Here is a 26944-nt window from a genome sequence, read left to right as displayed (position 1 = left end):
GTTATTTCCTTGGACCCCAAATCTCCTCCAACTAACTCCCATTTCTTCACTCCCTTTCATAGTAAAGGAACAAAACAGTTGTTTACATTGGCTATCTTTATTTCCTTACTTCCTATTCTCTCTTATACCCATTTCGTTCTAGCTTCATCTCCTGAGCATTAAAAAAAAAAACCTACCTACTTTTTAGGTCACCAGTGATCTCTATGTTTCCAAAGTCCATTGTCCATTTTCCTACCTCATCTTGGTCTCAGCAGCATTCCACATGGTCATCCACTGCCTGTTGGTAGAAACACTATACTAGACTACTCTCCTGACTTATCTTCCTCTCTTCAACATCTAAATGTTGGTGTCTCAAGCTTGGTTGTAAGAAACAGCTCTCTACATATACCCTGTCCCTATATGATTCCATCCAGTCCTAGCTTGGAATACTACCTAAATACCATTTCCCAAATTCTCATCATCAACCAGACCGTCTCTGAACTTTAGCTTCATTTATCCAACATTTTATTTGATATTTCCATTTAGATACCTCAAATTCAACATGTCAGAAGTAAAACTCTTTTTAAAAAAAATAGACACGATCATTTTTTAAAGGTTTTATTTATTTGACACACAGAAAGAGAGAGGACAAGCAGGGAGAACAGCAGAGGGAGAAAGAGAAACAGGCTCCCTGTTGAGCAGGGTGACTTGGGGCTCTATCCCAGGACCCTGGGATCACGACTTAAGTCAAAGACAGAACCCTAACCAACTGAGCCACACAGGTGCCCCAAAAGCAAAACTTTTGATTGTAAACACTACTCGATCCCTCCCCAGTTTTCATCTCAGGAAATGTCATCCTTCTCTTTCTATCACTATCATCCTAGCCCAAGCTACCATAATTTCTTGCCTAGACTACAACAGTTGATTCCTGGCAGGTATCCCTGCTTTTATCTTTATGTTTCAATAATACAGTCTGCAGGGGCGCCTGGGTGGCTCAGTGAGTTAAAGCCTCTGCCTTCAGCTCACATCATGATCTCAGGGTCCTGGGATCGAGTCCCGCATCTGGCTCTCTGCTCAGCGGGGAGCCTGCTTCCTTCTCTCTCTCTCTCTCTCTGCCTGCCTCTCTGCCTATATGTGATCTCTCTCTGTCAAATAAATTAAAAAAAAATACAGTCTGCATAGAGCAGCCAGAATAAACATTTAAAAGCTTAAATAACAACACAGAACTGCCCTTCTTAAATCCCTCCTTATTCTACACACCCAAAGAGTATACATGTAGTATGAAGAACAGAAATTGTAAGACATACCTAGCAAAAGTATTTGTGCATATGTCTTACTCTTCCTGAAAGATGGCCAACTTATAAAATTTCGAAGACTCCATTGTGCCTTGCATATTGCTAATTATATACCAAGTTAGGGGTCTGCAAATACTTTCTGTAAAGGGCAATTTGTTAGGATTTATAGGCAATATAGTCTTATCATAATTACCCATCTCTGCCATTGTAGTGCAAAAGCAGCCATGAACAAGAAATAAATGTGTGTGGTTAAGTTCTAATAAAACTTTATTTGCAAAAGCAGGTGGCAGACTCAATTTGGCCTATAGGTCCTGGCTTGCTGAGCCCTGTACTGCGTCCTAAGTCTCATCCTGATACCATCTAAGAAAATAGTACTGTGATAGACATGAAAGCACACTACTCAGTTCTCCTTTTCAGAGAGAATCCGTCCCAAGGAGTGTCATTATCTGAAAGGTCCCATTTACAGGCTCCTGTAGAGCCTGCTGTTTTTGAATTGAGGCCATGTGCTTCCCAGGCAGGATTCAGCCTATGACGGAGCATGATATGACCAGCACAAGATAATCTTTGCAGAACTCCATATTCAGCTGGCCAAGATTATTTCAAAGCTGCACTGCAATCTGAGACCCTTCTTCCCCAATCCTCCTTCCTTCATTCTTTGCTTTCACAGGTATAAGATCTGCCTCCTAGTTTAGACAAGTGATGTGACAGCAGCATGGACCTCAATAGTAGCAATGGTGGTGGTGAGACGTGGTCAGATTTGTCTGGACAAATTTTGCAGGTAGAGGCAACAAGGTTCACAGATAGATTGAGTTTAAGTTGTGAGTTAAAGAAAGGTTTCAGGGATGATGTCATAGATGATTCTATCTAGTATAGCTTTGTTTTCTAGTTCATCCATTTCTACTATTTTTATTATTCTTTGCAGTCTGTGGTCTTTTGTTTTATTCTGTTGTTGTGGCTCTGAATTTTTTTTTGTCTTTTTCTCCTTTTTATTGAAGTAAAATAATTGTACATTAGTTTCAGGTATACAATATAATGATTCAACAATTCTATACATTACTCACTGTTCATCAAGATTAAGTGTACTCTTGAACCCCTTTATCTATTTCGCCCATCCATCCCCTGCCCACCTCCCCAAAATCTTTTGCACATTGAAGGAAACCATCAACAAAACAAAAAGGCAACTACTGAATGGCAGAAGATATTTGCAAATGATATCTCCAATAAGGGGTTAGTACCCAAAATATATAAAGAATTTATACAATTTGACACCAAAATTAATCTAATTAGAAATGAGTAGAAAACCTGAATAAATGTTTCTCGAAAGAAGACATAACAGATGGCCTAAAGACACATGAAAGATGCTCAACATCAGTAACCATCAAGGAAATGCAAATCAAAACCACAATGAAATAATCACCTTAACACCTCTCAAAATGGCTAAAATCAAAAACAAGAAATAATAGGTGCTGGCAAGGGTGTTGAGAAAAAGGAACTCTTTTATTTAAAGATTTTATTTATTTATTTAACAGAGATCACAAGTAGGTAGAGAGGCAGGCAGAGAGTGAGAGGGAAGTAGGCTCCCTGCCGAGCAGAGAGCCTGATGCGGAACTCGATCCCAGGACCCTGAGATCACGACCCCAGCTGAAGGCAGCAGCTTAACACTCTGAGCCACCCCAGCTGAAGGCAGCAGCTTAACACTCTGAGCCACCCAGGCGCCGGAGAAAAAGGAACTCTTATACACTGTTGGTAGGAATGCAAATGGTGTAGCCACTGTGGAAAATAGTATGGCAGTTCCTCAAAAAATTAAAAATAGAATTACCATATGACCCAGTAATTCTGCTACTGGGTATTTACCCAAAGAAAACAAATGCACTAATTTCAAAAGATATATGCAGCCCTATGTTTACTGTAGCATTATTTACAATAACCAAGATATTGAAGTGACCCAAGCATCCACTGATAGATGAATGGATAAAGAAGAATTGGCATATATTTTATATATATATATATATACACACACACACACACACACACACACACATACATACATACACATACACACACACACACACACACACATATATATATATATATATATATATATATATATACCTATGTATACACACACAAACATACAGTGGAATGGAATATTATTCCATCATAAAAAGAATGAGATCTTGCCATTTACAACAACGTGGATGGACCTAGAGAGTATAATACTTAAGTCAGAGAAAGATAAATAACATATGATTTCACTCATATGTAGAATTTAAAAAACAAAGCAAACAATAAAAAAAGAGACAAAAAGATTCTGTCTCTGAATTCTTTTTTTTAAAGATTTTATTTATCTATTTGACTGAGAGAGAGAGAGAAAGCACAAGCAGGGGAAGCTGAGAAGGAGAGGGAGAAGCAGGTTCCCTGCCGAGCAGATAGCCCAATGCCATCCCCAAGAATTTGAAATTTTTTTTTTATTTTTTATAAACATATGTTTTTATCCCCAGGGGTACAGGTCTGTGAATCACCAGGTTTACACACTTCACAGCACTCACCAAAGCACATACCCTCCCCAGTGTCCATAATCCCACCCCCTTCTCCCAAACCCCCTCCCCCCAGCAACCCTCAGTTTGTTTTGTGAGATTAAGAGTCACTTATGGTTTGTCTCCCTCCCAATCCCATCTTGTTTCATTTATTCTTCTCCTACCCACTTAAGCCCCCATGTTGCATCACCACTTCCTCATATCAGGGAGATCATATGATAGTTGTCTTTCTCTGCTTGACTTATTTCGCTAAGCATGATACGCTCTAGTTCCATCCATGTTGTCTCAAATGGCAAGATTTCATTTCTTTTGATGGCTGCATAGTATTCCATTGTGGAAAACAGCATGGAGGTGCCTCAAAATGTTGAAAATAGAACTGCCCTATGACCCAGCAATTGCACTATTGGGTATTTACCCTAAAGATACAAACGTAGTGATCCAAAGGGGCACGTGCACCCGAATGTTTATAGCAGCAATGTCCACAATAGCCAAACTATGGAAAGAACCTAAATGTCCATCAACAGATGAATGGATCAAGAATTTGAAATTTTGGGGCGCCTGGGTGGCTCAGTGGGTTAAGCCGCTGCCTTCGGCTCAGGTCATGATCTCAGGGTCCTGGGATCGAGTCCCGCATCGGGCTCTCTGCTCAGCAGGGAGCCTGCTTCCTCCTCTCTCTCTCTCTGCCTGCCTCTCTGCCTACTTGTGATCTCTCTCTGTCAAATAAATAAATAAAATCTTTAAAAAAAAAAAAAAAAAAAAAAAAAAAGAATTTGAAATTTTTAACTGAAAAACATATTTCTTCCAAAAATTTGGGAAAAGTTAGGTGTCAAACTCCTTTGCTACAAACAATGATGTTTTAAATTTTATAATAATGTATTTGCTCAATTTGAATTATTTTGATAGGTTTTTAACTGGTCATACTCCCTGTAGAGATAAATCTTTTTAATAACAGTCTTACTTAGATATACTCATATTGCACTGATGATAAGGCAATATTCTGAATGTACATGAGATAAATGGAGTTAATACTACTAAGTAAACGACATTTTTCTTGTACTGTGATCATAGATGAGTCATCAAGTAAAATGATTAATGACAAATCAATGTTACTAGGTTCTCTGAGTGACTATTTTGCCCTTGCAAGGCAGTTAGAAGCTCTAAATTTATAAGTTAATGATTTTATTCTGGCTATAAGCAGACACAAGCATCTGAGTATTCAGAAAGTTGTGTGAAATCATCTAAAGCAACGACTACCTTATATTTTGGCTTTTTTTTTTTTTTTTACCACTCAGGGTATTGTACAAATATATAAAATGAAATAAACTACAGGTAAATTTTGGTTAATATAATACCAAGAGAACTAGTCATGAATCATCTTCATTTCATCAGCCTGCAAATGGCCTTGCTTTATTTTACAATGACTAGAAGTTGTAACTTTAATAAGTAGCACTATCACAATCTAAATCATTTTGAAAGGAACAGGGATTTACAAAGAAACAAACAGTATTTGATTTTTCAATAAATACTATTTTAAAACAAGAGAAAATAAAGAATAATGGGGCTTATTAGATTTTTAAAATAACTCAGTTTGAATGAAATCTCCATTAATCTCAGATTAACACAGCTATTACTAATATTAAATTAACAAAGTTCTTCGTACATGTGCAAAAAACCTTGGCGTTGTAAAATGAAAATGAGAACCAGTGGGGAAAACAAATAAACCTCCCTAGTTGTAAGGCAGAATAGCATACAAGCAAAATAAAGGTACAATAAGCATTTTAGTAGTGCTTAGAAAGAGTAATACAACCTATTTGAGAGGAATTCGGGTTGATGTAAAACGCACTAGAACTTGGACTTCAGAAATGCCTGAACGTGACCTATACTAGTTTATAATGAAGTTTTAATTGGTCTATAGCAAAATGACAATGTAGAAACGGTTCTTTAGATTATTTCGTTCCTATATTCTTGGCATTAAAAATAGCTTTCCTGGGGCGCCTGGGTGGCTCAGTGGGTTGGGGCCTCTGCCTTCGGCTCAGGTTGTGGTCCCAGGGTCCTGAGATCGAGTCCCACATCAGGCTCTCTGCTCAGTGGGGAGCCTGCTTCCTCCTCTCTCTCTGCCTGCCTCTCTGCCTACTTGTGATCTGTCTGTCAAATAAATAAATAAAAATCTTTAAAAAAAAAAAAAAAGAAAAGAAAATGGCTTTTCTTTAGGGTACCTGGGTGACTTAGTCAGTTAGGTGGCTGGCTCTTGATCTCAGCTCACATCTTTTATTTTTTATTTATTTTCAGCATAACAGTATTCATTATTTTTGCACCACACCCAGTGCTCCATGCAATCTGTGCCCTCTATAATACCCACCACCTGGTACCCTGACCTCCCACCCTCCGCCCCTTCAAAACCCTCAGATTGTTTTTCAGAGTCCATAGTCTCTCATGGTTCACCTTCCCTTCCAATTTCCCCCAACTCCCTTCTCCTATCTCCCCATGTCCTCCATGCTATTTGTTATGCTCCACAAATAAGTGAAACCATATGATAATTGACTCTCTCTGCTTGACTTAGTTCACTCAGCCTAATCTCTTCCAGTCCCATCCATGTTGCTACAAAAGTTGGGTATTCGTCCTTTCTGATGGAGGCATAATACTCCATAGTGTATATGGTCCACATCTTGATCTCAGGGTCATGGTCCAAGCCCTGTGTTAAGCTCCTGGCTGGGCCTGGCACCTACATTAAAAAAAAATAGCTTTTCTTTAATGAAATGCATCTTGGTCCCATAAAAAAGATTTTATGTATTTATTTGAGGCAGGGGAGAGAAAGAGAAAGCATGAGTTGCAGAGGGGCAGAGGGAGAAGAGCAGCAGTATCCCTGTTGAGCAAGGAACTTAGATGGGACTGGATCCCAGGACCCTGAGATCATGACCTGAGCCAAAGGCAGATTTTTACTGACTGAGCCACCCAGGCATCCCTTGGTTTCCTCTTCTATGAGAATTTGAAAATCAATGCAGAATGCACATGATGTAAGGTCAGATACTGTGCCTACTTATTTATCAATTATCCCCTAGTGTTTAACACAGTATCTAGCATATAGTAGGCATCCAGCAAATATTTTTGAATAAATAAATGAGGAACATCTGAGGCTGAGAAGGATGCAACAGGAAGTCATTTCACTGCACATTAAGTAATGTATTAGTTATCTATTGCTGCTTAACAAATTACCCCAAAATTTATTAGCTAAAAACAGCACATTTATTATCCCCCAATTACTGTGGGCAGGAATCTGGACATGGCTTAGCTGGATGCTTGAGCTCAGCCTTGGATCTAGCCTAAGACTGCAGTCATCTCAAGGCTCTACTGGGAAGGAACCACTTCCCAGCTCATTTACAATTGTTGGCAGAATTCAGTTCCTCGTGTACTGGCGTGGAGCCCGAGAATTTGCACCTCTTACAAGTTCTCAGGTGATGCGGATTTTGCTGGTGTGGGGTCCACACTTTATCCTATTGCTCTATACCAAAATCTCAAGGTGTTTTTCATGAAACACTGTGAAAAGTAGGAGCGTAGGAGCTTTGATAAAGCAGTGTGATATAGTGGAAAAATCACTAGTCTATACAGCTCAAGAGACTTGGATTCTAGTCCTTAATGTGTCATCATTCAGCTATAGGACCTGAATGAATCACTTCACTTCTCTTGGCCTCAAGCTTCTCACTTGGAAAATAAAGAGACTGGTTTAATGACCACTATATCAAAAAGTCTATACCTCTTTCAAGTTTTAAGATTACCATCTAGTTCTGTTATCTCAGATTTAATGAACAAGTCTGTGAAATCTAACCTGATATTCCTAAAACATTAGTGGAAGATATTTCTCTAGAATGCAAGTTATGATTATGAGAAAATGACTCCTTTAATCAATAAGCCAGAGCTAATACATCCAAATTAATACCACCCCCATTCCATGTCATCAACATACACCTAATCCAACCATTGCCCAAAATATTTCTAGGACTCTTTAATATACATCAAAGCCCTAGTTTTTAAGCCACATGAGAAAAACCAGTCCTTACTTTTTTTTTTTTTAAGATTTTTTTTTTCATTTGACACAGAGAGAGAGGGATGACAAGTAGGCAGAGAGGAAGGCAGAGAGACAGAGGGGAAAGCAGGCTCCCTGCTTCCGAGCAGAGAGCCCGATGCGGGACTCGATCCCAGGACCCCGAGATCATGACCTGATCCGAAGGCAGAGGCTCAACCCACTGAGCCACTCAGGCGTCCCCAGTCCTTACTTTTAAAGTCATACCTCATTGACCAATGTTGCAGTTTCCAGGTTTCTCACACACATAAACCTCCCAAATGATCCTTGGTTATTTCCAAAAACTAAAATTGCCTTAAAAGGACAGAATCTTAGCCATTAAGGGGAAGAAAACTCATTTGAGAACTTGATAAAAGATATGGAGCCCTCCTCAAAAAATACAATGACACGTAAAAAAGAATTGCCAGCAATTTTAATCCTGACACCAACTGAGAAACTCTTCATATAGGGAGATAAAGATTTACCAGTATCAAGAGAACCCAAATGTTCAGAAAAGACTTGGAAGGAAGCATTTGGAGGCAACTACTATGAAGCAAACAAAGCACAATGGAAAAGCACTGGACTTTTCCAGTGTGAATAAGGCATCTCAAGATTTGGATTCTGATTTGGCTATATCATTAACCAGTTTTGGGCAAAGAAGTCACTTTCCATTTAGTGTAAATTTCCTCATTTGCAAAAATAGAGGCAAGAGGAAAAGGGATTGAACTACATCAATGCTTCTCCGTGTGTTCACTGTACCAGCAGTACCAGCATCACCTAGGAACTCAATAAAAATGCAAATTCTCCGGCCCTACTTGAGACTTACTGAATCAGAAACTTGGGAATGGGGCCTGGCAATCTGTGTTTTAACAAGCCCTCCAGGGGATTTGGATGCACACTCAAGTTTAAGAGCCACCAAGCTAAATGATCTCCAAAGTCACTTCAAGCTCTGAAATTCTACAACTTGTAAAGCCTAAATTTTATTAAATTAAAATGGAAAACCAGAACCAATAGCCTGAATCATAGCTATTAAAAAAGATTTCCTGAAATTAATTTCTAAGGGGTAAAATAAGAATCTCTATTTTTCCTTATGCTCCCCAGAACATCATTGCAAAACTCTTTATAAATAGTGGGGGGGTGGGGCGCCTGGGTGGCTCAGTGGGTTAAGCCGCTGCCTCCGGCTCGGGTCATGGTCGCGGGGTCCTGGGATCGAGTCCCACATCGGGCTCTCTGCTCAGCGGGGAGCCTGCTTCCTCCTCTCTCTCTGCCTGCCTCTCTGCCTACTTGTGATCTCTCTCTGTCAAATAAATAAATGGAATCTTAAAAAAAAATTAAAAAAAAATAAATAAATGGGGGGGGTAGTGGAAGAGTAGGGGACTTAGTTTCATCTGGTCCTTTGAATTTAGCTAGGTATTTATCAAATCATTCTCAATAGCTGTGATTCCAACAGGAGATGTAAGAAAAGAATTACCAGAATTCTACAAATAGAAAAGTGGCCACTTTTTGCAAAGTAGGAGGTGTGGAGAAGTGAATCTAAGGGTATATACTGGAAGATAATGCAGGGGGGAGGGGGGAGCCTGCCTAAGTTGGCTAGCAGAAAGTGATATAGCCCCAGAGGGAAAAATTGGAACTTTTAGAAATATGGTCCAGTACGAGACGTCCATGCCTGAAAGGTGCTCAGGTGGCAAAGCAGGCAGAATCTTGGAACAGTGTGGTCTCAGGATCCCCAGGGTCACGGAAAGAATGGGGGTGCCTGAGCTGGCAGATTTCCCAAGCATTGGAAAGGGGGAACCAACTACAGTCAGCAAGCCAGGAGTGGGGTCTCAGCTCTGTTTGCCATAAACCATGAATCCTGGCACAATAGGTAACTGCTTTCTGTGTGGGGGCCCTTCAAAGGGCAGAAAGACTACAACCCTCCACCTTCCCCCAGGAGGGGCAGCGCAGGTGCACCCATGTTCAGGCAAGCCCACAACTGGGTGACCACTCTCCGTGTGGGGGTCCTGCAAGCAAAGACCCCTGATGACCTTCCTCCCTCCCCCGGGAGGGGTCTCTCAGGTGCACACCTCAGGAGTCTGCAGAGTTTGGCTCACATACTAGTGAAGACTGCTTTTCCCGGAGGGATGACTGAAGAGAGGGGGCCATGTTCTTTCAGCTCTGGGGCTGGAGATGGGGCTGGCACCATTTTTATTTTCATCCTCTAATGTGGTGCAGAAAGTCTTCAGGGAATGAAAAATCAACAAAAATAGATCAACACCCTGACATATAATAGTGAAGCTTGCAAATTCTGAGATAAATAGAAAATCCTGAAAGCAGCTCAAGAAGTCCTTAACCTAAAAGGGTAGAAACATTAGACTGGCAGAAGACCTATCCACAGAATCCTGGCAGGCCAGAAAGGGCTGACATGATATATTCAGGGTGCTAACAAGAAAAACATGCAGCCAAGAATATTTTATCCAGCAAGGCTGTCTTTCAGAATGGAAGGAGAGATAAAGAGATAGAAGGACAAACAGAAACTTGAGCAATTCGTGATCACTAAACCAGTCCTGCAAAAAATATTCAAGGGGACCCTGTAAGCTAAGAGAGAGCCCAAAAGTAACATAGACCAGAAAGGAACAGAGACAATATACAGAAACAGGGACATTACAGGTAATACAATGGCACTAAATTCATATCTTTCAATAGTTACTCTGAATGTAAATGGGCTAAATGCTCCAATTAAAAGACACAGGATATCAGACTGGATAAATCAGACTGGATAAAAAAGCAAGACCCATTCATATGCTTATACAAGAGACTCATTTTAGACCCAAAGACACCTCCAGCTTTAAAGTGAGGGGTGGAGAACCATGTATCATGCTAATGGACATCAAAAGAAAGCTGGGGTAGCAATCCTCATATCAGACAAATTAGATTTTAAACCAAGGACTCTAGTAAGAGATGAAGAGGAACATTATATCATACTTAAAGGGTTTATCCAACAAGAAGATCTAACAATTGTAAATATTTATGCTCCTAACTTGGAAGCATAAATAACAATAACAAATTAACAAAATAACAAACTTAAAGAGACACATTGATAATAATACAATAATAGCAGGGGACTTTAATACCCCACTCACATCAATGGACAGATCGTCTAAGCAGAGGATCAACAAGGAAACAAGGGCTTTCAATGACGCACTGGACCAGACAGACTTCACAGATATATACAGAGTATGCCATCAAAAACAACAGACTACACATACTTCTTGAGTGCACATGGAACATATTCATAACAGATCACTTACTGGGTCACAAATCAGGTCTCAACCAGTACCAAAAGACTTTTCAGACCACAATGCTTCGCAACTGGAACTCAATCACAAGAGGAAATTTGAAAGGAATTCAAATACTTGGAGGCTAAAGAGCATCCTACTAAAGAATGAATGGGTCAACCATGAAATTAAAGAATAAAAAACAAATTAATGGAAACAAATGAAAATGAAAACACAACTGTTCAAAACACTTGGGATGCAGCAGAGGTGGTCCTAAAAGGGAAGAACATAGAAATACAAGCTTTTCTCAAGAAACTAGAAGTCTCAAATACACAAGCTAACCTTACACCTAAAGGAGCTGGAAAAGGAGAGCAAATAGAGCCTAAACCAAACAGATGAGAAATAATAAAGATTAGGGCAGAAATCAATGAAATGGAAACCAAAAGAACAATAGAACAGATCAATGAAACTAGAAGCCGGTTCTTTGGAAGAATAAGATCGATAAACCCCTAGACAGGCTTATCAAAAAGAGAAAGGACCCAAATTAATAAAATCATGAATGAAAGAGATTATGACTGACACCAAAGAAATACAATTTTATGAACATATTATGAGCAACTATATGTCAACAAATTAAGCAACCTGGAAGAAATGAATGCATTCCTAGAACCTACCAAAACTTAAATAGGGAGAAATAGAAAATCTGAACAGACCAATAACCAGCAAGGAAATTGAAGCAGCAGTGAAAAATCTATCTCCCAACAAACAAGAGTCCAGGGCTGGATGGCTTCCCAGGAGCCTTCTACCAAACATTTAAAGAAGAGATAATACCTATTCTTCTGAAGCTGTTTCAAAAAATAGAAAGGGAAGGAAAACTTCCAAACTCGTTCTATGAGGCCACTATTACCTTGATCCCAAAACCAAAGACCCCACCAAAAAGGAGAACTATAGACCAATACTCCTGATGAACATGAATGCCAAAATTCTCACCAAGATACTAGCCAATATGACCCAACAGTACATTGAAAGGTTATTCACCACGACCAGGAGGGATTTATTCCTGGGCTGCATAGATGGTTCAACATCCACAAATCAATGTGATACATCACATTAACAAAAGAAAGAACAAGAACCATACGATCCTCTCAACTGAGGAAGAGAAAGCATTGACCAAGTACAGCATCCTTTCTTGATTTAAACTCTCTGCACTGTAGGGATAGAGGGAACATACCTCAATATCATAAAAGCCACATATGAAAAGCCCACAGCAAATATCATTCTCACTGGTGAAAAACTGAGAATTTTCCCCCTAAGGTCAGAAATACAACAGAATGTCCACTCTCACCACTGTTGTTCAACATAGTAATAGAAGGCCTAGCCTCAGCAATCAGACAACAAAAATAAATAAAAGGCATTCAAATTGGCAAAGAAGAAGTCAAACTCTCACTCTTCACAGATGACATGATACTCTATATGAAAAACCCAAAAGACTCCACCCTAAAATTGCTAGAACTCATATAAGAATTCAGCCACGTGGCAGGTTATAAAATCAATGCACAGAAATCAGTTGCATTTCTGTACACTAACAATGAGAAAGAAGAAAGAGAAATTAAGGAATTGATCCCTTTTACAACTGCACCAAAAAAAAAAAAAAAAAAAAACCAAGAAGATACCTAGGAATAAACCTAAACAAAGAGGTAAAGGATCTATACTCTAAAAACTACAGAACACTTACAAAAGAAATTGAGGAAGACACAAAGAAATGGAAAAACAGGGGCGCCTGGGTGGCTCAGTGGGTTAAAGCCTCTGACTTCAGCTCAGGTCATGATCCCAGAGTCCTGGGATCGAGCCCCACATCGGGCTCTCTGCTCTGCAGGGAAGACTGCTTCCTCCTCTCTCTCTCTCTCTCTGCCTGCCTCTCTGCCTACTTGGAGTCTCTGTCTGTCAAATAAATAAATAAAATCTTAAAAAAAAAGAAATGGAAAAACATTGCATGCTCATGGACTGGAAGAATAAATATTGTTAAAATGTCTATGCTACCCAGAGCAATCTACACATTCAATGCAATTTCTATCAAAATACCATCGACATTTTTCATGGAGCTGGAACAAATAATCCTAAACTTTGTTATGGAACCAGAAAAGACCCCGAATAGCCAAAGGAATGTTGAAAAACAAAACCAAAGCTTGGACATCACAATTCCAGACTTCAAGCTGTATTACAAAGCTGTCACCATCAAGACAATATGGTACTGGCACAAAAACAGATACATAGACCAATGGGACAGAATAGAGAACCCAGATATGGATCCTCAACTCTATGGTCAACTGATATTCCACATAGCAGGAAAGAAGATCCAATGGAAAAAAGTCTCTTCAACAAATTGTGTTGGGAAAATTGGACAGCTACATATAGAAGAATGAAACTGGACCATTTGTTTACACCATACACAAAAATAAATTCAAAATAGAGGAAATACCAAAATGTGAGATAGGAATCCATCAAAATCCTAAAGAACACAGGCAGCAACCTCTTTAACCTTGGCTGCAGCAACTTCTTGCTAAACATGTCTCTAAAGGCAAGGGAAACGAAAGCAAAAATGGACTATTGGGGTTTCATCAAGATAAAAAGCTTCTGCAGAGCAAACGGGAAACAGTCAACAAAACTAAAAGGCAACCTGTGGAATGTGAGAAGATATTTGCAAATGACATATCACATAAAGGGCTAGTATCCAAGATATATAAAGAACTTATCAAACTCAACACCCAAAAAACAAATAATCCAGTCAAGAAATGGGCAGGAGACATGAACAGACATTTCTCCAAAGAAGACATACAAATAGCCAACAGATCCATTAAAAATGCTTAATACCACTTTTCATCATGAAAATACAAATCAAAACCACAGTAAGATATCACATCACAGCAGTCAGAATGGCTAAAATTAACAAGTCGGGAAATAACAAATACTGGCAGGGATGTGGAAAAAAGGGAACCCTCTTATTACTATTGGTGGGAAGGCAAGCTAGTGCAGCTACTCTGGAGAACAGTATGGAGGATCCTCAAGAAGTTTAAAATAGAGCTACCCTGCAACCCAGCAATTGCACTACTAGGTATTTACCCCAGATACAAATGTAGTATGATACAAAGGGGCACAGGCACCCCAATGTTTGTAGCAAAAATGTCCACGATAGCCAAACTATCAAAGAGCCAAGATGTCTATCGACAGATGAATAGATAAAGTTGTGGTATGGGTGCTTGGGTGGCTCAGTTGGTTAAGTGTCTGCCTTCGGCTCAGGTCATGATCCTAGCAGAGAGTCTGCTTCTCCCTCTGACCCTCCCCCTTCTCATGCCCTCTTTCCCTCTTCAATAAATAAAATTTTTAAAAAATAAAATTAAAATAATGTGATGTGATGTGTGTGTGTGTGTGTGTGTGTGTGTAATGGAATTATTACTCAGCCATCAGAAAGAATGAATACTTAGCATTTACATAGACATGGATGTTACTGCAGGGTATTACACTGAGCAGAGATAAGTCAATCAGAGAAAGGCAATTATATGCTTAACTCATATGCAGAATACAGGGATCAGTGGAGAGGATCATGGGGGGGGGGGAAGGGAAGGAAAACCATTCAGGGAGAAATCAGACAGGAAGACAAACCACGTGACTCTTAACTATGGGAAAGAAACGGAGGGTTGCAGGAGGGGAGGCGGGTGAGGGGTATGGAGTAACAGGGTGATGTCATTAAGGAGGGCATGTGATGTGATGAACACTGGGTGTTATATTGCAATTGATGAATTTCTGTTCTCTACATCTGAAACTAATAATGTACTATATGTTGGTTAACTGAATTTAAATAAAAATAAAATCTATTAAATTTAAAAAAATAAAAATTTTTAAATTAAATTATTAAAAAAAATAAAAATTAAGAGTAGGTATTCAGGATAAGGAAGATGTGGTCCATATACACTATGGAGTATTATGCCTCCATCTGAAAGGATGAATACCCAACTTTTGTAGCAACATGGATGGGACTAGAAGAGATTATGCTGAGTGAAATAAGTCAAGCAGAGAGAGTCAATTATCATATGGTTTCACTTATTTGTGGAGCATAACAAATAACACAGAGGACATGGGGAGATGGAGAGAAGGGAGTTGGGGGAAACTGAAAGGGGAGGTAAACCATGAGAGACTCTGAAAAACAATCTGAGGGTTTTGAAGGGGTGGGAGTTGGGAGGCTGGGGGAGCCAGGTGGTGGGTATTATGGAAGGCACGTGTTCCATGGAGCAGTGGGTGTGATGCATAAACAATGAATTCTGTTACACTGAAAATAAATTTAAAAAAAAAGAGTAGGTATTCAGATCCTTACCATGTATGCCAATTTTGGCTAACAAAGAGTATACTTTTTAAAAAGATTTTATTTATTTATTTGACAGGGAGAGACACAGCAAGAGAGGGGACACAAGCAGGGCAAGTGGGAAAGGGAGAAGCAGGCCTCCCTTCGAGCAGGGAGCCCAATGTGGGGCTTGATCCCAGGACCCTGGGATCATGACCTGAGCAGAAGGCAAACGCTTAATGACTGAGCCACCCAGGTACCCCACAAAGAGCATTCTTGAACCCAAAGGTAGGTGAGACAAAATAATAGTTCAACTCATCTTTAACAGTTATTTCCCTCCCTTCCTGCTACCCAAATTATTTCATGGCTTAACAAAATAGTAAGGAAAACAGCTGGGTTTTGTTTTAATCTAAAAGCAATAGATATCTCACATTCAATAAAAATGTACTTAAGACATACTATTGGGACTTACCCAAGCAATAATAAAACTTCTTATACCTTAGTATAATGCAGAATGATTTTGAAATTAAAAAGACTAATGGTTATGGTTTTTATTTCAAGCAAGTAAACCCGATATTTGATATTAAGGAATTATTTTTATTTGTGACAGTATATGGTCACATTTATATATAAAATAGGAGTGTCCTTTTAAAAATCTGATACTGAAACATTTAAAACTGAAATATTACCTGGGGTTAGCCTGAGTATCACTGGTAGTTCAGGTAAGGTGTCTGGGGGTGGAGGTTAAACGAAAGAAGTCTGGCCACAAGAGAAGAGTGGAAGTAGATATGGGTATGTGGGGATTCATTTTACTGTGTTACTTGACAATCTTTATAAGACAAATCTGAAAATATATAAATTCAGTTATCTGCTATTTTTAAAACAAAAAAGCATATAATGAGATTCTGGCAACCAAATGAATAAACTGGAATGTTAAAAATATTATTTACCCATCACAAAGGGAAATATTATTGTTCCTAAATCTAGTATCTATCATCCTATTACTAAGAAACAGAGATAATGTAATATAAATATACCACTTAACCATGAGATTCAAATTGATTGGGAGAAGGCAGGGGGTTGTCAGTCCCAAGTAACAGTGACCCTATTAAGGCTGTCACATCACAAGAATAAAGAAACACTCTAAGTTCTGAAAAATGGAGTGTTTAAGAAACCTTATTCATAGTCAAGTGAAATAATCAGTATTTGAGAAATTTCTGCATTAAACCACCAAAGTCCCAACTTTGGTAGTGGCTTTAATTAAGTTAAAAAATGAAACTCACCTTGCTTACCCCCTCACACCAATCACCTACAACAGTTAACTGTGGGCAGAAGTTTTGAATCACTGATTACTGTTCACTGGTAAGATGATGATGGTGGTCTCTACATAAACCATTAAATCTCTGGATCATACTGTCCAGTAGAATTTCCTGTGATGGTGGAGGTTTTCTGTATCCTGAGGTTTCCAATATAGAAACCTCTTGCTATATGTGGCTACTGGGCACTTGAAGTATTGTTAACGGGACCAAGGAACTAAATTTTAAATTTTATTCATTTAAATAGCCACATGTGACTAGCGGCTACCACAGGGGACAGTACAGCTCTAAAGTACCAAAGAGTAGAAAAACATACACGTTTCACTTAATAGCTAACTCACATTTATTAAAAATTGAAGATTACAGAAAAGCATGAATAATATTTGCTTTATTAAACAAGCTCAATTAACTTACCTTCCACTAATCAATGAAAGTATTTAATATCACAAAAGGAATTTTGAAAATGAGGTTCATTTCAACCTCTGAAATTAAAAACAAAAGCAGCAGACATTTTCAGAAGGAGAGCAACCACAGACCTCCCTCTAGTGGCAAGAGATAAAGTTGTTGAAAGTTGAGTTGCTTCTGAAACTATAAAACTGCTCACAGACATTTCTTTTATATAATTATAACCTAAAAAGACTCTAGATTAATATATAAGGAAAATAGGTATGATTTTTTGTAAACAAAAGTTACACCTAATTTTCACTTGCTATGAATGTTAATCTCTCTAGAAATCTGATCTCTACAGAAAAAATGATTTGCCAATGACATTTGGGAAATGGTAGCTTTCAACAAAACAAAAGTTTATGAAGCCTTTTCCAAACTGTGAGCAAAAGAGAGGATACCTAATTCCTCTCTGTTGATAAATGTTCTGGGATAGAACGCGTAAAGGAGTGAATTCTTAAGTATAAAGTAGTAAGCAGCAGTGTGGTTTGTAAAAACTCACCACACATCAAAAGAAACAATTAAAATATTACAAGAGATTTTAATACCCAAAACAACACTGTCCAGTCTGATATTCAGCTTCAAAAGACAGCTCTGCCACATTGCCAGTTTTAATTACAACCATACATACACATTTAGATTTAACTACAGAACTACTACTTTCAAGTACAAGAAGGAACTCAAAATAGAAATGACTTGTGTTACAGCTATTGTCTTTCCCTTACAGCTTTCAGGAAAAACAGCTTTTATATACACTACAGTAAGTACAGAATGTACAGAAGACAGTTATATATACAAAAGTGCATTAATATAGTAATACATTTAGCAGAAACACAGGAAAAAAATCCTGGTTAGCAATCTGATACATTACAGTATTTAAGACTACTTGAAGATTCTCCAAACCAGTCAACTTCCTACTTGCTTTGGTTATGATACTGATGCTACATAACTAACCTCTGAAACAAAAAGAAGTGAAATTTTTAACCAGCCATGAAATGAAATGTTTTACATCTACTTGTGTGTATCTTTAATAGCTTTTGACAGTATTCCTAGTCCTTTTAAACTCCCAACACAAAGATTTAGAATGGATAATAACTATACCTAAATTAGAGTACTCAAAGAGGAAATTAAGTTGATCCACTACAGGAACAGACATAGTCTGACCCATTCCTAAAAGCCTCAGCTAGACAACCTAACTCCAAAGTCCAAACTTAAATCCAACTGGTCAGCTACTATTGAAGAGCAAGTAGCTCCAGAAAACAAGCCATGGCATCAGGCCACTGTTCCTTAGAACAAGTCAGAGTAAGTGTTAACTTGTCATTTATACATATTAATTCTACAACTACCTTTATATAGTCAAAATGCATATGTATAATTAGAGCAATTCTCCTCTTTTCTACCCATAGCCCTCACCACAAAAAAAGAACACAGATTACCACAGGCTCCACTGACCACACAGATGTAACAAACTTGACAATAAAGAAAAAATACTATATACTGAAATCAGAGAAGACTAAACCAGTTTTTCCGAGTTCAGTATGAATGTCAAATTAAAAATTAACTTACCATTATGTGGTCTATGTTAAAACACGAGTAATTTCAATTTAAAATAAAATTGTGAAGGGGCTTAAAATAATTTTAGTATTAGAAAAAATATGAAAATAAGATTTTAGTGAGTCAACTCAGATCTGTAGCTATAGCATGCAGTAAATTAGAGTAATTTTCAGAGTTCCTTCTAAGCCTTTGGAATAAGTAAATTATTTTCCAAAGAAAAGAGAATTAATCTAGAATTCTAAGGAGCTATGTTCCAAGATACTATGCTGACAGCGATGCCTAGGTCTAAATGTCTCTCAGATGTTTCTTACCCATTTAGCATAATTTCATTGTAAAGATAGAATATATCTTACTTTGTCAGACTTAAAATGAATCCAAAGTTACCACAATACATGTGTATACAAATACTTATTTTCTAATAGTCCTTTTAAGGATTAGATTTACCTTTAAGTTTAGACATGTTGAATGTCAGTGTGCTCAATATCAATACCATATTTGAATACAAATGGGAATTTTCCTATCAACTGTATCAAACTATAAACTGACTTTAAATAATTCCCTCCCAAATCAAGGCAAACATTTCTTGAAGATAAAAGAGCTAAAAGGTAATTTGTTAAAGGGGAGGGGAGTGATCCAGCTATTACACAAAAGAATGCAAAGAATCCCTAAAGTTATAACAAGAAAATCAAGCTGCTATATAATCTCTGTTCTTGAAGTACTTTTGTCTTGAAAATTATCTTTCCAGATACTAAGAATTACCTAGCTTTAAAAAAGTATTCTGGCTTATGACCATTTTCAGGGGGAGAAAATGAGAAAATACCTTAAGCTCTGCTTTAGATAACTTTCAGTATTCTTCAATGACCTAGCTGGGCCAAAAATAAAGTTATGTAATGAAACTTAAGATCAGAAAGGTCATTGTTTTGTTAAACACTATTACTACTGATTGGTTCAATTTACTGTTTTTGCTTACTGATATCCAACAGCATGGGGATTTTATAAAACAAATTATAATATTAAGATCATTTTTGAGTTTGAAAAGCCTGATATTGAGAAAAAGTACAGAGTTCACCTTTAAGGCACAAGAGGCTAAAGAATCTGGAACTAAGACTTCTATACTTGTCATGTACTAACATTTTTGGCTTAAATATGAAGCTATCTGATAAATTTCACAATTTTTAAAGCTCATCAGAATCTGGATACCTTTATACAGTAGTTTCTAGGAATTTCTCCTTTAAGAGGGAATTAGGACTTTTAAGAGCTAATTAAAAGGAGATGTCCATCCAATTCATAAAATCATTAAATTACAAGTCAGTTTCTGGGATTAATTCAGCACTATTTATCTATAGTTAACCCAAAGGGCTAAGGAACTGGACAAAACTGCCCCAGCCTAAGAAAAAATGAAACAAATCTCTCTCGTGGAAAAAAAAAAAGTGTTATTCTTTTCTACATTCTTGTTAGGGCAGAATGATTTAGCCCTTTATAGCCTACTAAATATTATACTACACTGCCTTACTTTAATTCAGTTGCAAAACTGTAGAAAAAGACATGTCATTTTGTTTAACTCAAAGTTCATACTTGTGATAGGCACTGACTTCTAAAAACTCCTTTTTTCTAGTTTTACTGAGATATAATTAAATTTACATATAAGATCTCTAATAGGGACACCTGGGTGGCTCAGTAGTTAAGCGGCTGCCTTTGGCTCAGGTCATCATCCCAGGGTCCTGGGATTGAGCCTCGCATTAGGCTCCCTGCTTGGCAGGAAGCCTGCTTCTTCCTCTCCCACTCCCCCTGCTTGTGTTCCCTCTCTCCCTGTGTCTTTCTCTGTTAAGCAAATAAACAAAATCTTAAAAAAAACTAATAAAATGTTGTTTGAAAAATTTGAGGGAACTTTATCATGCCCTAAGTTAATAAAGGCTATGTTTAAAGGGGTGGGGAAACTTATTTGCTCCAGTGTCAATTCTCTACAGATGACAACTGACACTGGAGCAAATAAGGCTCACATTTTTATTAATTGATTAGTTTAGATTTGTATTTTAAAAGAAAAAAATACTGAGTTGGATTGGTCTTAAACTCAGAGATATACCAGACTGAATAAATTACTACTTATTCCAAGAAAGAAAGAATTCCAACTTGAATTATCTACATGAAATATTAAAACAGAAAAAACACAGCAATAGCACATTAACAAAAACAAGAGAACTTTGTCTTTTACTGCTGTTTTTTTTTTTAATAGGGAAAGAGATGGCAAAAGACTTTGTAATCTTCCTCTTCCACATCATAAGCAAACCCGAGTTGTTTTTTATTTTTTTTTCTTTTAATCAGAGGAATTACTTTCAATCTCCTCTAAACCAACTTTATGGGCAATCTCTAATTTATAGTACTGTAAAGACAGTGTATCCAGATTTACATAAAATTTCATGGCATACTTTACTATAAACACTCTAATCTTTGTAAACTTTTAAAATTGGCTTTGTGGTGCTTTGGTAAACTTGTTTAATAGTGACAAGTTAAATCTAAGGTAATAAGACTATGTGATTGCTGGGAGTGGAAAAATTGGTCTTATTATATCATGACCCTGTTAGGATTTTCTTTTACTGGTTACTGCCAATTGTTTCCAAGTATTTAACAGATAAATGCTGCTCTATGGTCTCCGGAAGTGTCCCGTTTTCCTGGAAGAGTAGGTAAAGAGAACAGACAAGTCATTCTCTGAGATTTTGCTTTTGCTAAGAGCAGACAGAAAATTCAGCTGTATTTGCTCTTCTCTTTTACTCCTCCTATACTTGGAAGGGAAAAACACAAGGTTGACCCTTTTCCACCCTCCTCAAAGTATTCTGGGGTCTGACCTCAAGCTCCCTTTGGGCCCTCTAAGGCTGGTCAGGAGCATCAAAGAAGGGGTAAGTCGAAATTCAGAGGGAGTACTCCAACTGATAACCATATACACATAATTTCATTTTAGTAAAATTTTTAAGTATGAGTTTAGTACTCTTCAAAATCTACCATACCACAGACCTCAGCAAAGCTGCAATTCATCAGTTTTCATCCTCAGTTTCAATTCTTTAACCTTCAAGAACTAAAGTAAAATCAAGTTTTCAAAACACATGATTGTAAGCAAAGCTTAAGTCTTTATATCAACTGAGAATTAAGAATTTAAATCCATCTCTTTCTTAATGAGTCACTTGATGTGACAAAGTTAAAAAAAGTAAAAATCCCATCAACCTTTAACTCTAGAGTTTAAAAAAATATTGATTACAACTCCTGCTACAGACTCATGATTACCTCCCAAGTTATCCACAATAAAAAGAAAATCATGGAAGTCAGAAAGGAGCTTGATTGTCAGTAGTATCAGTTTCCATCTTCTTTAACCCATGTGAATGTTTAAAGACACTTAACATGTGGCAGAAGAAAAGGAATCACACTACTTCTAATATTCATGATAACAAACTCTCCATGAAAACATTTAAAGAAACTCCATGATTTCACATCTAAAATTAGACTTCTATTAATAACCAACAAGCTACAGTTTCTTTTCTATATCTCACTGCCCTGTGTATTTCTAAATGATTTATAGAGAAGTTCAGGAGAACTGTAAGGTTTTTCTTTAGTTAACTTTGAACATTAACCTGTTCACATGCCAGAAGCTGTTATACCAAATATTTAAAAATTAGAGCTGTGCTGGGAAAAAAATGACCTACAAAAAGAAAAGACATAGCTTCTGCCTTTGAGACAGCTTCACAGCCTAAAATTTCAAAAAGCAGCAGAAAAGCAGAATAGGTTTTGTTTATTTGCTTTCTCCATTTGAATATTAATCAATATAGCATCAAGTCTAAAGTTCAACTACTAGTAACATTATTTCCTCAGTAGTCATCACTTACAATAGGATTCTAAATTTACATAAAGTGAAAAACAAACAAACCTAACAGAAAAGACATTAGGGCCTGTTATTAAACGTTTAAGTTAATAACAAATGAAAACACAACTAAACCTAATGAAGGCACTATTGTAAACAGCAATCCACACCCGATCCCCACAACCTCAAAAAAAGATTTTCACTAGGAATTGAGAATTATACTATGGCCCTTTAGAAAAAGCAAACAAAGGAACTGTAACATTAAAAAAGAAACTGAATTATGATCACTAGGTATGTGCCTATACTGACATAATAAACTACTTGCCAGCAGTACCTTGAAATTTCCTAAACTGTAAAAGTACTAGTTCTTGAAAAAGCCCACTTAAACCACCCTAAAGTCTAAATAGTCAAGACATTTACTAAATTAGTGGTTCTTTAAATGAGAGCTGGGTGCAGCAGAATAACCTGGTGCTTGTTAAAACACAATGCTGGGCGCCCCTTCCCCATGGTTTCTGATTCACTGCATCTGAAATGGGGCCTGGTAGTATGCATTTCTAACAACTTCTCAGGTGATGCTGAAGCTGCTGGTCCGGGGACCACCTGCTGAGAACCACTGGCCTAAATTATTAATAATACATCAGCACAGCCCTAACCAAAAGTTTGGTCAAGATGCATGTAAACAAATAAAAGGGTAGAATACTTAAATACTTATAAAGACCGTTGATAAATTCACCCTTATTACATCAAAACATCTACATCTGCTTCGTGGTCTTCCTCAGTCACTTTCAAGGACAGCACTTCTTCATTAAGGAAGAGCCCACTGAGCCTCTCCTTCCGAGCCTGCCTCTGCTCTTTCAGCTGCCTCTTGCGTAAAGCCTTCTGCTGTAACTTCCGCTGCTTGGATCGCTTCTGTCAAAATAAAAATTTCTAAATCAGTTAAGATTCAGTTCTGGCATATCCACCCCAGAATAGTTTATGGATCAAATTCTGTATTTTCAGAATCTCTGGAGCTGTCCAAATTCCTCTGCAGGATGATCCTGGTTCCAGTAAGTGAGCCATTGGCTTAGGCTGGAAAAGGATTCTTCAAGATTCTATTTTTATACTATTTGACCCGTGAATCTTAGGAAGAACTGAAACCTGATCATTTTGGCTCGTTATGGATAATCAGTGATTTCAAAGCTTCTTTTTTTTTTTTTTCAAAATTAAGGTACATTGGTGTAACTGCAGAGTGAACACATAATAAACAATACTGAATACCAATGTAGAGAACATTGCCAATATCTCTAATGCTTACACTTTTAAGGTGTTTTTCATCCAAAAGCACTAGCAATTTTACAATGGCTGGGAAAGAATCATGTCTTTTCCACATTAGGCAAATACCATCTTAAAAGCCCATTAGAAACCCAGTGGGTACTCCATTCCTTGTCAGTGGTAAACTGATGGAAAAAAGGAATGACCACATATCCAGAGGAATCCCCTGGCAACCAACAAAGCTGGCTATGTTTCTGCTACTTTGGTAAGAGCCAGGGGAGGAAGGAATGTGTATCTCCTAGTCACCCACTGGGTTCCATTAAGAGTTATAGAGATACCTTTTTTATCCTTAAGTTGGCTCCAAACTGTCACCACTGCAAGGAACCGAACTTACCTAAGCATCACAAAACCATTCTAAAAACACTTATTAAACTTCCCTATTTTTTTATGTGCCCAAAAGTATTACAAAGAATTCTTCAACTGTAAATAGACAGAAATTAGAGGTGTTATTATATTTTTAAAAGATCTAAGAACAAACATTCGAGATTAAAACACTAAAAAGACGTTTAATACACACACACACACACGCGCGCGCCATGCAGAACATTCTTAGGAGCTAATAGACAGCAACATCAGCAACATAGTGAGATCCGCTCAGTAGTGAGTTGCAGCCAATACTGCAATCTTGAGACTCACTCACTACTTCCATCAATTTATCTTACTTAAAACAGACACAAAAATCAGGTAAAATTGTATGTGATACAGCTGTGGGTCAAAACAGTATTTCAAAGCACTCAGCCGGAAGGGCCTTACCCAGTAGCAGACTATCCTGCTTGTTCAATTAAAGCCAAAACCCACAGGCATTCAGAGAGCAAGATAATTTTAACTCTTCAAGAAATTTATACGAAGGAGTACTAATGTTAATATTGAAAAGTAAAGTTTTGTATTGATTAGACATTTTACTTTTGAATCCCGAATCCGCTCTGCTGCACTTGCAGACAAGTTGCTGTCACTGTGTGCTCGACTCATGTTGGCACTGGAGTTTGAAGCAGAGTTTCCAACACTGGACCCACTGCTGCTTGCAGAACTGACCATGCTGGCACTGCTGCTGCTGGCACTGGCACTGGCCCCGCTCACTCCACTGGTGCTTGCACAACTAAAGTTGCTTCTCTTCCAGGCCTCTCTTGCAGGCCGTTGGCGAGGGCTATGCTCCTTGATATAGTTTCTGACCTTGGAACACACAAAAACTGGTCAGTGTCATTCCTCAACATTCTCCCTCAAAATACTGGCAAAAAGAATATTGTACATAATGTAAGACATCAGAAGTGCTACAGATGTACTCATCAGGGAAATGCAAATCAAAACTACACTGAACAGCGTCTGGGTGGCTCAGTCAGTTAATGGTGTGCCTTCGGCTCAGGTCATTATCCTGGAGTCTTGGGATCGAGCACCGATCTGGGCTCCCTGCTCAGTGGGGAGTCTACTTCTCCCTCTGCTCCTCCCCCTTGCTGTGTTTTTTCTCTCTCTCTCTCCTTTGCTCACTCTCTCCCTCAAATGAATAAAAAAACTCTTACAAAAAACCTACAAAGAGGTAGCACCTCACACCTGTTAGAATGGCTAAAATCAACAACACAAGAAACATCCAGTGTTGGTGAGGATGTGGAGAAAGGGGAACCCTCCTGCACTGTTGGTGGGAATGCAGACTGATGCAGCCATTCTGGAAAACAGTATGGAGGTGCCACCAAAAGCTAAAAATAGGGCTACCCCACGATCTAGCAATTGAGCTGCCAAGTATTTACCCAAAGAATACAAAAATACTAATTTGAAGGGATACATGCTCCCCCACCATGTTTAAACCAGCATTATCGACAGCAGCCAAATTATGGAAAGAGCCTAAATGTCCATCAACTGATGAATGGATAAAGAAGATGGAGTATGTATATATATAATAGAGTATTGCTCAGCCATCAAAAAGAATGAAATCTTGCCATTTGCAATGACATGGAATGGAGCTAGAGAGTATTATGCTAAGTGAAATAAGTCAGAGGAAGACAAATACCATATGATTTCACTCATACATGGAATTTAAGAAACAAGATAAGTGAGCATAGGGAATAAGAGTGAGAGAGGAAAACCAAGAAAAAGATTCTTAACTATAGAGAATACACTGATGGTTACCAGAGGGAAGGAGGGTGAGGGGATGAGTTAAATAGGTGATGGGAATTAAGGAGGGCACTTATGAGGAGCACAGGGTACTGTATGTACGTGTTGAATCACTCAACTATACACCTGAAACTAATATTACACTGTATGTTAACTAACTGGGATTTCAATAAAAACTGTAAAAAAAAATGTTGGATTGGATCCTGGGATAAAACAAGACATTAGCTTAGGGGCGCCTGGGTGGCTCAGTGGATTAAAGCTTCTGCCTCCACTTCCGGTCATGATCCCAGGGTCCTGGGATGGAGCCCCGCATCGGGCTCTCTGCTCAGCAGGAGCCTGATTTCCTTCCTCTCTCTCTGCCTGCCTCTCTGCCTGCTTGTGAGCTGTCTGTCAAATAAAATCTTAAAAAAAAGACATTAGCTGAAAAACTGGTGTAACCTAAATATAATCTGTAGATTATTTAATAGTACTGTATCTATGTTCATTTCTTGCTTTTGATGAATGTACCAAAAAAAGAACTTGGTTTGTAATAGATGCTTAAATAATAGTGACAATAAAAGACTAATTATAAAGAAATAAAAATAACATTTATTGAATGCAGACTTGTGAACCTGGACTATAAACAAGGTTGATCTGTTTGGCTTTTTCTTGAGTTGTAGGCTCTGTGAAGACAAGGATCATTTTTAAACTGTTCTGTATCCTAATATTTAATAGATACTTAATATTGTTAAATAAATAAATCAAATAAAAAAGTGCTAGAGAGATAAATAAGTAGACTATAAAGGATGAGAGAAATCTCGAAGTGTAGAAACAAGTACCAGAAAAATTGACAGTGTTCAGAATTCTAGAATATATATTATGGAGCTTTATTTTAAAACATATAAAATATAATCAGCAAATGGAAAGCTGTA

The 26944-nt window shown here is 37.8% G+C and overlaps 1 protein-coding gene across 2 annotated transcripts in view; it reads right to left on the bottom strand.

Moving 5' to 3' along the window:
• Positions 1-20815: 20815 nt before the first annotated feature.
• The window catches only part of FAM199X (family with sequence similarity 199, X-linked), a 28204-nt gene continuing 22075 nt past the window's right edge, over positions 20816-26944 (bottom strand). The window contains exons 5-6 of one of the 2 annotated variants that reach the window (XM_032330823.1): positions 24963-25100; positions 20816-23528 (exon numbers count right to left, since the gene is read on the bottom strand). In XM_032330823.1, coding sequence (XP_032186714.1) covers positions 23358-23528; positions 24963-25100 — 309 coding nt within the window. In that variant the 3' untranslated portion in view covers positions 20816-23357. Of the gene's footprint in view, positions 23529-24833; positions 25101-26944 lie in introns of both variants that reach the window. The other variant, XM_032330822.1, reaches the window with a different exon arrangement.

The sequence above is a fragment of the Mustela erminea genome, chromosome X (assembly GCF_009829155.1).
Source record: "Mustela erminea isolate mMusErm1 chromosome X, mMusErm1.Pri, whole genome shotgun sequence".
In the NCBI taxonomy this organism is placed as follows: domain Eukaryota; kingdom Metazoa; phylum Chordata; class Mammalia; order Carnivora; family Mustelidae; genus Mustela; species Mustela erminea.
The sequence above is the reverse complement of the archived record's forward strand: the minus strand, read 5'-3'. Positions and strand labels throughout refer to the sequence as shown.